Below are 14,441 nucleotides of genomic sequence, written 5' to 3'. Positions count from 1 at the left end.
TAAGATTCTCAAAATTTTAGTAAACATTTTTAATATTTTGATTTCCTAATGTTTCTTATTTTCCTTGTTTTCTTGTTTTGTCTTGATTTTGTAAACCTAATTTCAGAATTTGTAGTTCTCATATAAAGTTTTAGTTCCTAAAAATATGTTTCTAATATAATGTTGAGTTCTTGTTTTTTGAATATATTTCTACTATTATTTTTTCAATTAATCAAGATTTCCAACAAAATACTAAAAAGGTTGTCAACTTTTTTGTTTTGGCTGAGTTGCCACACGTGTGAAAGCGCCATCACATTACAGGGAGTATCCAGCCCTACCATGCTACCAACTCTTGATTGGTGACTCAATGGTCACAAATAATTCCCAGGATTTTGGTATCATTGATACCAGATGCATCGAGATAATATCCGTTGTTGCCATGCCTTTTTTAGGAAAGAAAAGACAAAACTTGTTGTGAATTACTCACATCTAATTTTGAATCAGGCACTATTCACTGTTGGATTTGTCTTTTTTGTTACTTCATATGTGTGTTGAAACTGGATTTAAAACTTTGTGGCATGGTAGATGTATATTAGATTAATGTTGTGATTTCTTTATAGAATTCTTATGACCATTCGATAATGTAGTTATGTATTGGTAATTATGGTACTCCTCCTGTCCTAATTATAAGAAGTTCTAAATTTTTCCTAAGTCAATCTTGTTTAAATCTTTTTCTCTCACGGAAACAGGAGGAGAGGCTAGTGAATGGGGAACGAGTCCAGCCGAGCTCTAATGGCGACGAGTCCACTGAGAAACATCGCGTGCCAGCGAGATCAACACGTATCTGAACCGCACCAATGTCGTCAAAGGCTCAAAGCCCCTACGCTAGGCACAAGAAGGGGCAGAAAAGACGAAGAAAAGGGGGGAAATGGAACGAGTCATTTTCCATCTTCGCCCATGAGTTTTAGTTTCGTGGGACTCCTCTTGAATCCAGCTAAGTGTGCTGTTTCGGCTCTTGAAGCTTCTATCTTGTCATTTTCACTTGCGTGGTTAAGGCGGCGATTACTCCGCGACTTCAGTTTCTACGCTTCAGATCGATTTCAGTGTGTGTGTTTTTTTTTCATAACGTTGATTTCAGTGTTTACTTTGTCGATCGTCACTTAAGTCTTCAGTTGCTCTGTTCTGGATAAGTGACTAAGTGTTAATAATATTAATTGGCCAAACACTCTGCCGTCTAATCTTGTTCATAATGGGAAGAAAATGCATGTGCAATGCGTTGTCGATTTGGACATATTCCTAATCAATCGCCGCGTATTTCACTGTATCAAAGCAAAGTATAAAATGCACCGCTGCTGCTTGCCGCACTGCGGCAGCCATCTTCTACGGATAAGGACGGAACAGTTCGGGCAAAGATTCTGCGGAACTCCGAGAGCTTTTGTCCTAAACGAGCAGCAACAGTGGCAGAAGGAGGAGGTTGGCCTTTCTTGTAGGAGAGAAACTGTGCGTCTCCTTTTCAGACGGAGAGAGAGAGATACCTAAATCAACCCCAATAGGATTACTGTTAACGCTAGAATCTGTATGGCCGTTACTGCATCCAAGAATCTTTGCTAAATCTGACCCAGAGTAAATCGGACAATAAGGAATAAGCTATCCATGCGTGTCGTGTGAGCGTGTGACAGAATGCTAGCAAATCAGCCATGAAACAGAAAGCGACGAGTGAATCAGATCGTGAGATCAGGTAGCTTTGGGCCTCTTTGCGTGGATCGATGGTGCACGATCAAGATTTGCTCGGAGGGTACTTCGCTTTTGTGGATCCGATCGGGATTGGCTGTTTAGGGAAAAGAAAGTTAGATAAGGTCCTGCCCCGGACGTGCCTATCCGGTTATCCTGAGATTCTCTGCCCATACAGCCGGAGATATCTAGAAATTTTAATGCGGCTGCTAACCTCTGCTGCTATATTTTACATTGCAAAGTACAGGACAGGAACGAAAGAGCAGATGTAATGACATCGCCCCAAGAAAGATAAGATAGGATTAGTTTTTTCTGGAGTTTGGCCTGTAGTCCAACTGTTATCTCCAAATGAGCGCCGCTATTCGTCCTAATCCATGTCCAAGATGATCTGTAAACTGGAGCGTCCATTTGTAAATCGACTGAGAAATTGGTCCTCAATTCCCCATCGCCGTTACTCTTACAAACGAAATTAAGTGGCCTCACATTTAAAATCATGTATTTTCTCCATCCAATAAAAGATGTCTCAAGTTTGTTAAAATTTAGATGTATCTAGATGCGACTTAGTGTATAGATGAATTTAAATTTAGTCAAAGTTGAGACTTTTTTGTTGAACGGAGAAAGTACAAAGTGAGAGGGAGCGTCGCAGCCATAATCTGCGTGCCACCGTTCACCTTAGATTTGAGGGGGGCAAGGGCAAAATAACAATTTTGACTTTAGGATTGCTTCTTTAGAAGATATTTTTTTGTCAAAAAAGAGGAATAAAATGAAGCATTATTGCAAAGGCAAACTCTTTGTGCCGTTTGAAGCAACTGCCCAAGTAAGAAACTTTATCAAATACTCTCCTCGCTTGGATTCAATCCCATGGCTATATTTTAACCTCAAGGATCAGCTTGGTTTAAGCCTGTATTTTCCATAAACACTATCCCACACTTACTGCGTGGGCTAGTGTCACCAAGCCTATAGTTCTTTTTTACTAGGCTGGACCAATTTAAAAGGTTCCTGACATGCAGAAATCAAACTTTAACAAAGCGTTAGTTGGTTTGGAGATTGTGGTAGGCGTACAGATTCGACCCTTCTTCCACTCCATTTTCATTTTGGTTATTTTCCCTTTTTGTTTTCTTTTGATTATTTTTTTTTCTTTTTTGCTTTTCATTATTGTTGTCCAATTTATAGTTTTTTTTCTCTTCTATTTCCTTTTTTCTTCATTCTTCATCATACCCTGTTGTAATTTCTTTTATTGTGGTGAACATTTTTCTTGATAAATATAAACATTTTTTTTAATAAAAATGAACATTTTCTTGACAAGAATCCAGATTTTGTACTTGTACAAAGATGATCTTTTCTTTTCGCGAAAGATGAACATTTCTTAATATAAGGTGACCATTCATTTTGGCATAAATAAACATTTTTGTGACCTAAAGGAGCAACATACATTAACTTTAGTACACATGATTTTTTTAACCTACCGAAACACTTTTTGTGTCTGTGTGAATATTTTATTTTGGTGCACATAAACTTTTTTTTTGCACTTGGGAAATTAGATTTTGACGTATAAAATTGTTTTCAATGTCTTTGTATTGTAAGTATAGTATGATTGTTTTGAATGAGCGATCTGAAATCTGTACATCTTTCAAGTTTTATACTTCATGAAGAGACGCATGCTTTTTATAGGGGATTATAAAGAGAAGAACGGTAAGACTTCTCCAATCTGAATTAAACACTGACCACGCCGAAATAAACTGATTATTAGTCAAGTCATACAATCTACTCACTCCGTCCTAAATTCTTGTCGTTGAACTAAAACAACGACAATAATTTAGGACCAGAGGGAGTAGCTGCTTGCACAGGGGCTGATCACCCACCCAATGCTCTTCCTGGAAACGGAGCCACCGCCTCCCACCCCAGACAGTTGCCCAGGCTCCCCGTTGGAACTCCTTTCAGAATAAATAAAGTTGGCATGTTGATTCAATTAGCAAATTTCTGAGGGCAATTTTAGTTTAGAACAAACAACATGCAGTTTGCCCAGGCTCCAGTGATCACCTGGCTCCGCGACTGCCCGGAAACATGTCCTCTCACCATCACCTACTTTTTTTTTACAACAGGCTTTTAACCTTTCTTTTTAGGGAAAAAATGCTTTTATTGCACCCTGCCAGAAGTGAGATTGGCCAGATTTTTGCTCACATAGGTCCAGCTCTTTTTTTTAAGGGGAACATAGGTCCCGCTTGGTTGATCGCTAGGCCAGTTTATGGTTTCACTCTTTTATTTTTAGGCCCTGATCGCTGCTAGGCCAGTACTGAGTTGGTTCCGTTTTTTTTTAAGAGCCGTTTCGGTCCAGGTGAGCAGAGCGCAAAGCGAGGGTGGGCGCCCGTCGGCTGGCACAAGCGATCGTACGGATTGTAAAAACACGCTTATAGCGTTAGGGCTGTCCGGTATTTTCTTTGTCCCCGTGCGAACCAAACGCGTAAATGGGCCATGTCGTCGATTGCAGCCTGGCCTGGCCGAGCTACGTGGATTGGGCCGCTAGCATGTCCGTGCGAACCAAACGCGTAAATGGGCCACGTTCGGCATTTTCTTTGTCCCCGTGCGAACCAAACATGACGCCGCCGCCTTGCCGTCATCAGATATTCGATGGCATTCGGCATTCGCTGAAACAAAAAAAAGGATATTCGATGGCAGAGCGGTCTTGCTCCCGAGAAGCTTTGCCACTCACCACCATGTCTGATTTTCTCGCCAGAGGTGTACGTAAACGGTAACCCAGGCGAGGCTCACCGGTTTTCCTATCGACTTTACTGTTAGCCGCTGTTCAGATATGAAGTGGGTGATCACTAAAGTAGATGTGCAACACTGCAAACCAAATGTCCTATGACGACTCCATCTCCATGTCCCCGACGTAAGCAAAGCCTACGTTATCAAGGACGTCAGTGCGCTGACATAGCACATGTGGAGCCGTGTGGAGGACTGGGGCCGTACGTGAGCAAACTCTGGTCGATGCAATCAATCGGTCAAGTCAACGGAGAAAGGCGAGCACGAGACGAGAGCGACCGAGCACCGCAATAATCCTCCGTACTAGATTCCGCTATCCAGCCATCTACTTTTGGTCGGCTGTCTCCCTCCCTGACTTTTGATCAGTACCTGGTGGCCTCGACCACTAATTTTGGTTCGGCCATGGACGACGGCTCCGGCTCAATTCCGACCGAAGATAGACCCGGTCTTCTGCCGCTCTTCGCCACGTCCCCGCCTCCTCCGGTCCGTGGACGATAATCACCTGTCCTGTCCATGATCAATGCTTGCTTTCAATCTATTTCAAAATTTTGCGCCTGCAGTTATATGTTGATCTGTGACGACTAATCTAAGTTTCAAGAAACGTCCGTGCGTGCATGGATCAAACAGGTAGAGGAGATTCTGGAAGAGAAGCTGAGGCGGGTGCGCGAGGAGAACCGGCGGCTGGCCAGCAAGCTTGGCGCCATACTCGCTGATCACCCCCGCCTGCGTGCTCTAGCGACGTCGCCGCCAGCCTCCGTCGCAACGGGCAGCGGGTTCGCCTCAGCCGCCAATGCAGCGAGAGAGGAACAGGCCGCCGGCGTGACGGCGGAGCCGCGGCCAAAGGTCAGGACGGTCCGCGTCCGCGCGGAGCCGTCGAACCCGGATGCCAACCTCGTCAGTCTACTCGATCGAACCTCGCCGTGTTCTACGTAGTGGAGCCTTGCTTTGATTCTGATCCGCGGCTTTCTTTCTTTTGCTGCTGTCGCATGCACAGGCCGTGAAGGACGGGTACCAGTGGAGGAAGTACGGGCGGAAGGTGACCCGCGACAACCCGCACCCCAGAGCCTACTACCGCTGCGCATTTGCAACATCTTGTCCCGTAAAGAAGAAGGTACTCATAATTTACTCCTAGTCTTCTAGGACTCGGGCAAATTTGAGTCAAGAATTTACGATCAGAGAAAGTACAATTTACAATTTGATTGCACTCGTCATCACGTACTGCTTCCTGTCAGGTTTTGCGAAATTTAGGCTGAATTATGTGTAAATGCGTGTGATTTTGCTGAATTTTTTTTAATCTGGTCACGTCTCGTAGGTGCAGAGATGCAGAGGATAGGTCAATGCTAGTGGCGACCTACGAGGGCGAGCACAACCACGGTCAATCACCGGAGAGAGAATTCATCGGCAACGGGTCGACAGACCAGGCCGGGTCGCGGCCATGCTCGATTGGTATCAACTCGTTATGCCGAACGACCATGCTTGATCTGACGAACCAAGGGTCAGGATCAAGCATGGAAGGCATAGCTAGAGGGGTTGTCACACCTGAGTTTCACAAGCTTTTGGTTGAGAAAATGGTGGATTCTCTTAAGAATGACGCCGAGTTTATGGGGGCACTCACGAGCGCCGTGGCGGAGAAAGTGGTGGAAAGAATACTAGACCGGTTATGAGTGTTCAAATACATGGTACATTCCTGGTTCCCAAATGTTGATACCAATTTTGATGTTATATTTGGACCAGTAAACTACTTAAGGCATACTAATTTTACGCTTCATTATAATTGTGGAAATAATACTTCCTCCGTACTATATTAAGTGCCGAAATATTACATGTATCTAGATGTATTTTCGTATATAAATACGTCCATTTTCAGACAAATTTGATTCACTTAATATGAGACGGAGGGAGTACAATAATTTTTTTAGTTTCTATAAAACCCGATGCCACATCATCATAATCTTCCTTTAGAGCATCTTCAACAAGTCCCGTAAACAGGTCCCCTATCCTATTTTTAGGGGCCGATGCTAAAAAAACGTCTTCAGCAGGGCCCCTACTTGGGCGCTTAGAATAGGAAGGCTCTTAGAATACCCCCTCAAGCCCTCATTCCCAGGGGCACCCAAGAGAGGCCCCTATCCCGTGCCACGTCAGCCCAGCACCTCTTCTCTCTTTCAATCTCTGTCGCGCATCCTCGTTGGCTGCCGCCTCCTCCCGTGCACCTGGCTCCAGCAACACCGCACCCTACCTCCGCAGGCGCCGTCTCCCTCGGCCCACAACAACGGCGCCGTCTCCCTCCTCCCCCATCTCCTCGTCCTGTCGCACCGCCCCCTTCTCTCTTCGCGTCACTGGCCTCGCCCCCTATCTCCTCCCGCAGCGCCGCCCATGTCCTCCCCTCGCCGAGCTGCGCGCCCATCTCCGCCGCCCCGACCGCTTCCACCGATGCCAATGGCCGCGCCGTCTCTGCCTCCCAAGGCCGTGCCCGCTGCATCCCCGCCACCGCGTCCCTACCGTCCTGTGACCGTGCATCGAGTGGTCCTGCCGCCACCGCCTAGTGACTTCGCCACTGGCCTGTCCAGCCACTGCTCCACAGTCTCGTGGGGAAGAAAGGGTCAGAGAAGGAAGGGAAAAAAGAAAAAGAAGCATAAGTCATTGACAGGTAGGTCCCATATGTCATAAAGCATATAGGGGCTGTGGAATAGGGGTCACTGCTGAAGATCTTTGTTTTTTTTGGGACCCTAAAACTTGAGGGAAGCCCCTAAATGCTGTTTAGGGGCCTTGTTTTAGGGGCTCCTGTTGAAGATGCTCTTAGTTGAAAGGGAAACCTTGCCCCTGTATGGGTTTTGATGAATGATGACAACATGGTTGAGGAACTAATGAGTTACACGGAGTGTTTCAGGTTTTATTTCCTCAGAAGAATTGGCTTTGCCAGCATCGACGACCCCTAAAAATTGAAGTACAGGTACTGGATTGAAGTATGAAGAACTCAGTGAAGAATGGAGAACATTGTGAAGCGTAGCTTTCTTCATAGGTCTTTCCGTAGCTTTTTCTTCACTTGAGTATAGGAACGCCGTACTATTAAGGGCGGTTTGAAGCGTGGAGCTGGTTTAGGTGAAACCTATTCTTCATGTTTAGCTTAGGCGAAAACCAATTTCTGTGTGAGTGTTTTTCGTCGGAGTGAAGAATGAAGCATTTCAGGCTTCACAGAAACTTCCGTGTGAAGTCTTCACTCTGATTTCAAATGTGTTTGAAAATCTTTGTCGCTTTATGTTCTGATCATGTAATCTAACTGTTGTGAGACAAAGAGATAAAGTGTGAGCTGGAGTTTCAGGAATCACTTTATCCAACAGGTTACAATGGCTAAATCGGCGGAGGCCAAGACTATATAACCCGACCCACCCTGATCGGTTTCGGTGGTGATCTCGAAAGAGATGTTTTGAAATACACCTAAGAAAACCCTTGGAGCTGAACTGAGCGTGAAGAATGTGATCCCCTCTCTAGCCGAACACTCGAAGCTTGTTACTCTTGGTGATTGGCATCACCTAGACGGCTAGGAGTCAGTGTTGAAGAGCAATCGAAGCTTGTGATACGCCATCAACCAATCTGTGAAGGTCCGGAGATCACCTCAAGATCTACCACGAGCAACTGGGCGGGACTTTGGTCTTAGCTCAGGAGGGTTGGGTGGACTTGTGTGTCCGCAAGTCTTATGTGACTCAGCCCCCTCAACGGAGACGTAGGATTGTGCCAACAATCTGAACTTCGGAAAACAAATCTCTGTGTCTTCGTGTTCTGGTGATATCATTGCTCACTCTTGTACTTTCTGTTGAAGTACAACTGTTCTTGCTGTCCTTGTTTCTTCTGCTTCTGCTAAACTTGTTCATCTTTCTTGATTCCACTGCAACTCTAAAACTTGCTAATTATAATCTCTGTTGTTGAAGTACAGTGACTGTCTTCAGTCTTCGATCTTCATTTTTGAAGAAAACTTAAAATTGGTCACATTCACCCCCCCTCTGTGACGTACTCGATCTTTCATTAGTCCTCACGTACACCAACATGTACTCCATATTTTGTAAGTTTTATAAAACCCAAACAGGTGAGTTACGAAATTAAGCGGATGCAAGATCATGGATAACATCGAGACACGATATTTGTTAACGAGATTCGGCCAAAACCTACATCCCGGGGCATAATTACGAACGCTCCTCCTCCATAATACTACAATACCGGCTAGCCTGGGCGTCGGCACAAGCCACCGGCTCCCCCGCGAGCCTATTGCCATTGTGTTGTCATATTATCTTTGGGCTACATGTGTTTGACTCAAACACACAACCCTCCGCTAACTACAAATGCAACGGTAACTCTACTCGTACTCATATTCGACACATGTGTCAACATATGGTGCCGCATCATCATAATCTTAATTGCTTTACTCCGATACGTAAAACTGGTAACGTGTACACAGATACCGCTTCGCGTCGGTGAGACGAAAAGTGTCCGATATTAAAAGTTGAAGGACAAGAAAAATACGAGAAAGTTTAAAGGATGAGAAATGAACTGTTCAACAAGTTGAGGGAGGAAAAAAAATCTCTCGTATGTCAGTGTGCAAATTCAGACTTCATGCAAATTGATCAAATTTGAACTAACATTTTGTAATACCCCCTCCGTCCCATATTAAGTGTCGAAATATTACATGTATCTAGATGTTTTTTAAGTATAAATACATCAATATTTGGACAAATTTGAGACACTTAATATGGGATGGAGGGAGTACGAATTTCTTTACAAGCATTCAGCAGTGAAACTAAAAGGACGCCACAGCCCGTAGCTGATGAAATTCTCAGGACTCCAATTCTTCCTGGAGATGGGGAGGATATTCTCTGCTGGAAACACAATGCTTCTGGAATTTGCACTGCCAAGGAGGCTTACAAATTTTGTGCTCAAAATATGCAAACTTTCTCTCCTTCCCCCCCTTTATCTCTACAGGTTGCCTCTGCACTTAAGGAAATCTGGAAAGACAAACATCTCCTTCCCAGGGTCAAGACTTTTGCTTGGAGGCTCATTCAGAAGGCTCTTCCCACAAGTAAAAGAGCATGTAAAATCTCCAAGCACATCTCTAAGTACTGCAACAGATGTGGTGCTGTAGAAGATGAAGTGCACATTTTCTTCCTTTGCCCATTTGCTAGGGCTGCTTGGTTTGCCTCTCCTTGGTATATCAAATCAGATCTTTATGCTCTTCAGAATAATTCTATCACCAACATAATTGCAGCTATTATTCAAAGTGGTCATCCTAGTGCCTCTTTGCAGAATATATTCACCTTTCTTTAGTGCATTTGGAAATCCAGGAACAATTCCCTCTTCAACAGGAAGGTCTTTTCTCCTCTCCAAATCTTTCCAAACACTAAAAGTTTAATTGTAGGATGGGAACTGGAGGCCTCTTCAGATTCAGAAAAGAAGGGAAACCAGCAGAGCTCCTTCTCCAACCCCATTTCTACCTCCCAAATTTCTCATTTACAGGGTTTTAACATTTACTCTGACACGGCGTGGAAGAAACCTGTTGATGGCTATGAAGATTCAATTGCAAGTCTTGGAATCTTTATTGAATCTCTTGATCCTCAAACAGATGGATTGCACAGATACAAGCCACATCTACTCCTGTTAGCTCGGCTATGCAAGCAAAAACTTTGGGTGGCCTTCTTACTGCAGATCTCATCTCCTATCTTAATCAGCATGAAGCAAAACAGATCACTGATAATCAATGTCTGGCGATTGCTTGCCAACAAAAGATATAGTCAAATCTCCTGGACATTGGTCCATTAGAACCTACCTTTCTCACATGATAGAAATTCATTCTAGGTTCGACACTCCGATTGTTTGCACTCCTAGAGACAATAACACTCTAGCACATCAACTTGCTAGGGCTGCCAGGAATACACAACAATGTCCCATACATCTCTTGTACTAATGATCTTCACAGGTGTAATGGCTGTCCTTTAAGTCAAATTTATACCTCTGAAAGCTCTATTCTCTACTGTTAAATAAATAAATTCACCTTCTTAAAAAAAAATAGGACGTCACCAAGATGACGTCTCTGAACGAGTAATGCGTGGCGGCCGAAGGCGCAGTGGACACACGCGACATTAATTTACACTTTTTGATAGGCGGACCACGTGGTGTTTAATTTTAGGGGAAGAGAATATGACCCGAAAGGATTGACCTGCTTGACTTGCATGGCTGGCCTGGCAGTGTGATTAGTACTAGCACACGTACGCAGAAACCATCAAAAGCAAGCAAGCTTTGATAAAAATTAAAGTAAAATAAAATAAGTACAACTAGTACTCATACTCATTGGAGTAGTACCATTTGCTAGTTAGCTGCTGAGCAGGAATGATCCTCGTTATTAATCGAAGACTCGACGACTGACTGAATCCAATTATATATGTGTAAAGTCCCCACGTACGCTAAGTACATCATGCCCTGCATCGCGGGCCGCGTCATCATCGATTTATCCTTGCTAAGCACGGCTCGGACGAAAAAGATAGATTTGGATTTGGGTGCGGACGTACCGGTAAGCATCATATCGGTGTGCGGTGTAGTTTCTTTCCGTTGTTTTCCTAACGACTTCAGTGCTAGCCTACTTCGTCTCCTCCCAATGCTTTTAGTTTGACTCTTGACCGTCCACTTCCAAGGTGGAAAAGACATACTACATGGGATGGCACGAAACCATACTAGCTCGGTCCTAAATGGTTGCTTGGACTAGTTGATCGTCTTGTAGCAACAGCAAAGAAAGAGAAAGGTAAAGAAAAACGGTTTGCGCTGTATCTGAGTCGCTTAATTTCGATTACTCTTGATATGGTTTATGCTTTAAGATTCAGAAAAAACGATGAAAAGAGGAGAGTGGAATTGCGTACAGATATAAATTTAACGGCTTTTATACGTCGTCGACTGAGATTAAAGTTTTTTTTTGTTAAAAATTTCAGTCGCCTAAGATATATCCACACGCAAAGAAAAATTAAGCATCCGATTTGCCACACGGTTCTGTCCCCGCAAAGAAATAAAAGAAGCCGTGACTCCTGCTAATTAAAAATGTATCTCTCCGGTTGTTTTATCTTCCTTGTTGATGATTAGGTTGTATTGTACTTGCATCCATGATCCTCGTTGATCTGTATTGACATGTGATAATGACGGGGTGTCAACTAGCTAATGCTCCATGGTTGGTCTTGTAAGCTGGATGTCGGGGTAGCGGCCTCAAAAGCGAAGTTTACGACAGTGTGTTGGTGATACCCGTGGCTAGGGGCTATGGGATGTCCGGGTTATATGACGTAGTGGCTTGTGTGCAAGAGTTGGATGTCAGAGTGGCAGTTCCGGAGATTGGTGTTAGGAATTAACCTTGTCCAAAGTCCGAATAGTAGTAGGTTTGGGTTTTGGTAAGTGCTGCCATGTGTGAGTTTAGGTGAGTTTGAATTGGACACTAGCCCGTGTAGGTTTGGTCATGGTCTCCGACTAGGATTAGTACTTGTGTGCCTATAAATACGCAGGTAGTTAGCCTAGGTTGAGATCAAGTTTGTAAAGTGAGTTCTAAGTTCAAAAGAAAAAAAAGAAAAGGACACGATACGCGCCCTTGGCCAAATAAATTTCTGATCGTGTGCGTCTTCATGTGATTGCTCTTTGGACAAACCCAACAATTGGTGAAGGCGGAATGTAATGGGTGTAGTAGTTATTGTGGACGCTGAGAAAGGCGGCTCCGGTGGTGGTATTCCGAAGGTTGGAAGTTGCAGTTGGCGCAGGGTTTAGAGGCTCACTTTCATGACTTGAGGATATCCGCTATGGCCCAGTTGAGAGCCCATGTAGAAGCCTACTACAACTTCAGGAGTTCAGATGCCTAATCTTACGACTAAAGATAACGAAGATTAATTAGAGCATATCTCTGTGTTGTAACCGACTTGGATTCTACCCGAGACCTAGCCTCCTACATATATAAAGGACTAGGAGGGGGAACCAAGGAGGACAAGCTGCTCTAGACGCACTCGCTAGATCCATCTGAGCCTTTACGCCTCCAAGGCAACCTTGTAATCTCCTCATCAATGCAGATCAGACAAGCAGGATGCAGTGGTATTATCTTTCGAGGGCCCTGAACTTGGTTAAATCCTTGCCTCCTCCTGTTTGTCAACCGACAGGTTCACCAACGTAGCTTTCCTAGATAAAAGTCCACCGTTATGGACATTGCCAAAGTCACAACTTCGTCATCCACCATAAAGGGATGGTCACTTAGGCTCTTCCTATTTTTGGTGGTTTCTCTTCGGTTTCGGCGATGTTGGTCTTGGGAAGTGGTGGTGTGTGCTCTGGGCGTTTCGCTCCCAGAAGAGCCGGTCAGAGTTTTCCTTGCCCTTGCTGAGTGGGCCAATGTCGGATTTGGCTTGTTTGGTAGATTCCATTAGGCTGGTCATAGTGAGGGTACGATCCTCATTTATTAATTTATAAGAAACATCATGTCTTGAAAAACGCTACGTTACCTGTATCATATTATGATACTACTACACTCTCTTTTTTTTATTAATGATGTGCCATATCATCCAAATGGTTATGTGACACTGCATGATACCACTTTGTTAGTAGCACTATGATCAGCCTTAGGAGGCCGCAATGTGGCCAGAATCTTCTTCAATAGTACCTGTTGGTGGTTGCACGTTGGCTTTCGAGATTTTGTCGCTCTATCAATCGGTGGGGGCTTTGTGCTTTTGTATCCGGTTATAACTGTCTTTTTCCTAATAACTAGGTAACTTCTACTTTCTGATGAAATGCTAGTAGTCTCTGCCTCTTCATATATGTCTTGATTTTCCCAAAAGTTGAACGCTTGAGGAGCGCTTGCGAAATAAACTCAAGTTTTAGAGTGGGAGAAAATAGTGGTTTCGAGGACACTGATTATTATGGTCAATATTAAAATACAAAATAGAACATTAAGGAACTAAAACCCTAGCATTGTACTCTCTCCGTCCCACATTAAGTGACTCAAATTTGTCAAAATGTGGATGTATCTATGTTTAAAAAGCGTCTAGATACATGTAATAGAAAGTCACTTAATATGGGACGGAGGGAATAGAAGACTTTACTTGATGGTCTCATCGGTTACGGAAAGCCGATGCAAAGATAGCCGCCAACGCTTGGCGAGACTATCTATCTTCGCGGCTCGTTGAGTAATGATATTCAGATGGGGATCCCCCCTCCTAGTAATGATATTCAGGTGGGGATCCCCCGCCCGCGTTGACGTAGAACTCCATGTGGTCGGTTAGGTTTATATATATGCCTTTATTGCTGGCATCACCAATCGTGTGAATCTCTAGACATCCTTTTACATGTGTGGTTTGCTGGTTAGGACTTATTTAGATAGATTCCATGTCGTGCAAGACAAGTCCAGTGTACATTTTCCAAATATCTCGCAAGGTTTTCTTCCAAATCGATCTTAGGTTTTCTTCCAGTACGTAGGTGCATCCCTTTATTGATCTCGTTTATTACAGCTAGCCGGTGTACCCCATGAGGCTTGTGATGTTACCGCCTAATAACGGCATTCATGGGCAGATGTCATACTCCGGCAAATTGTTTCTCCTCAATTGACACACGTGACTGACATGATGAGCAAGTAACTTGGCAAGAAAAAGCTTATAGGAGTACTTACATTAATGGTTTGTGACGTTAAGATAAGTGTTTCCAAAGAGGCATTAGGATAAGTTTGGGTCTTGAGTCTTGGTAAGCATCGAATCGTACAATAAATATATTTCATCCAAAGAAATCATATCACAAGTCCTGCGGGAGAACTAATTAAATTATTTATCATCAAAGAATCTTCATCGCACGAGCTAGATGGATTGACATATATAGATGGAAAAATATTCTATAAAACCTAGTCTATTTCTAGATCCTCCTCGAGTCTTCCTTCTCCAAAGACGGTTCTTTTCCATAAGTGACGCATATAGAAACAGATCAAT

The 14,441-nt window shown here is 43.8% G+C and overlaps 1 protein-coding gene across 1 annotated transcript; it reads left to right on the top strand.

The window, feature by feature from the left end:
- The first annotated feature begins 4,824 nt into the window (after positions 1–4,824).
- Positions 4,825–6,520, top strand: LOC100826479 (WRKY transcription factor WRKY62-like). The gene is given in 5 exon segments (XM_024455071.1): positions 4,825–4,956; positions 5,101–5,367; positions 5,468–5,584; positions 5,786–5,796; positions 5,798–6,520. Coding segments are annotated over 5 exon segments (816 nt in total). The 5' UTR covers positions 4,825–4,875; the 3' UTR covers positions 6,138–6,520.
- Positions 6,521–14,441: the final 7,921 nt, after the last annotated feature.

This window comes from Brachypodium distachyon, chromosome 4, assembly GCF_000005505.3.
Source record: "Brachypodium distachyon strain Bd21 chromosome 4, Brachypodium_distachyon_v3.0, whole genome shotgun sequence".
In the NCBI taxonomy this organism is placed as follows: domain Eukaryota; kingdom Viridiplantae; phylum Streptophyta; class Magnoliopsida; order Poales; family Poaceae; genus Brachypodium; species Brachypodium distachyon.
Note: the sequence above shows the minus strand (reverse complement) of the source record. Positions and strands in the feature narration are given on the sequence as shown.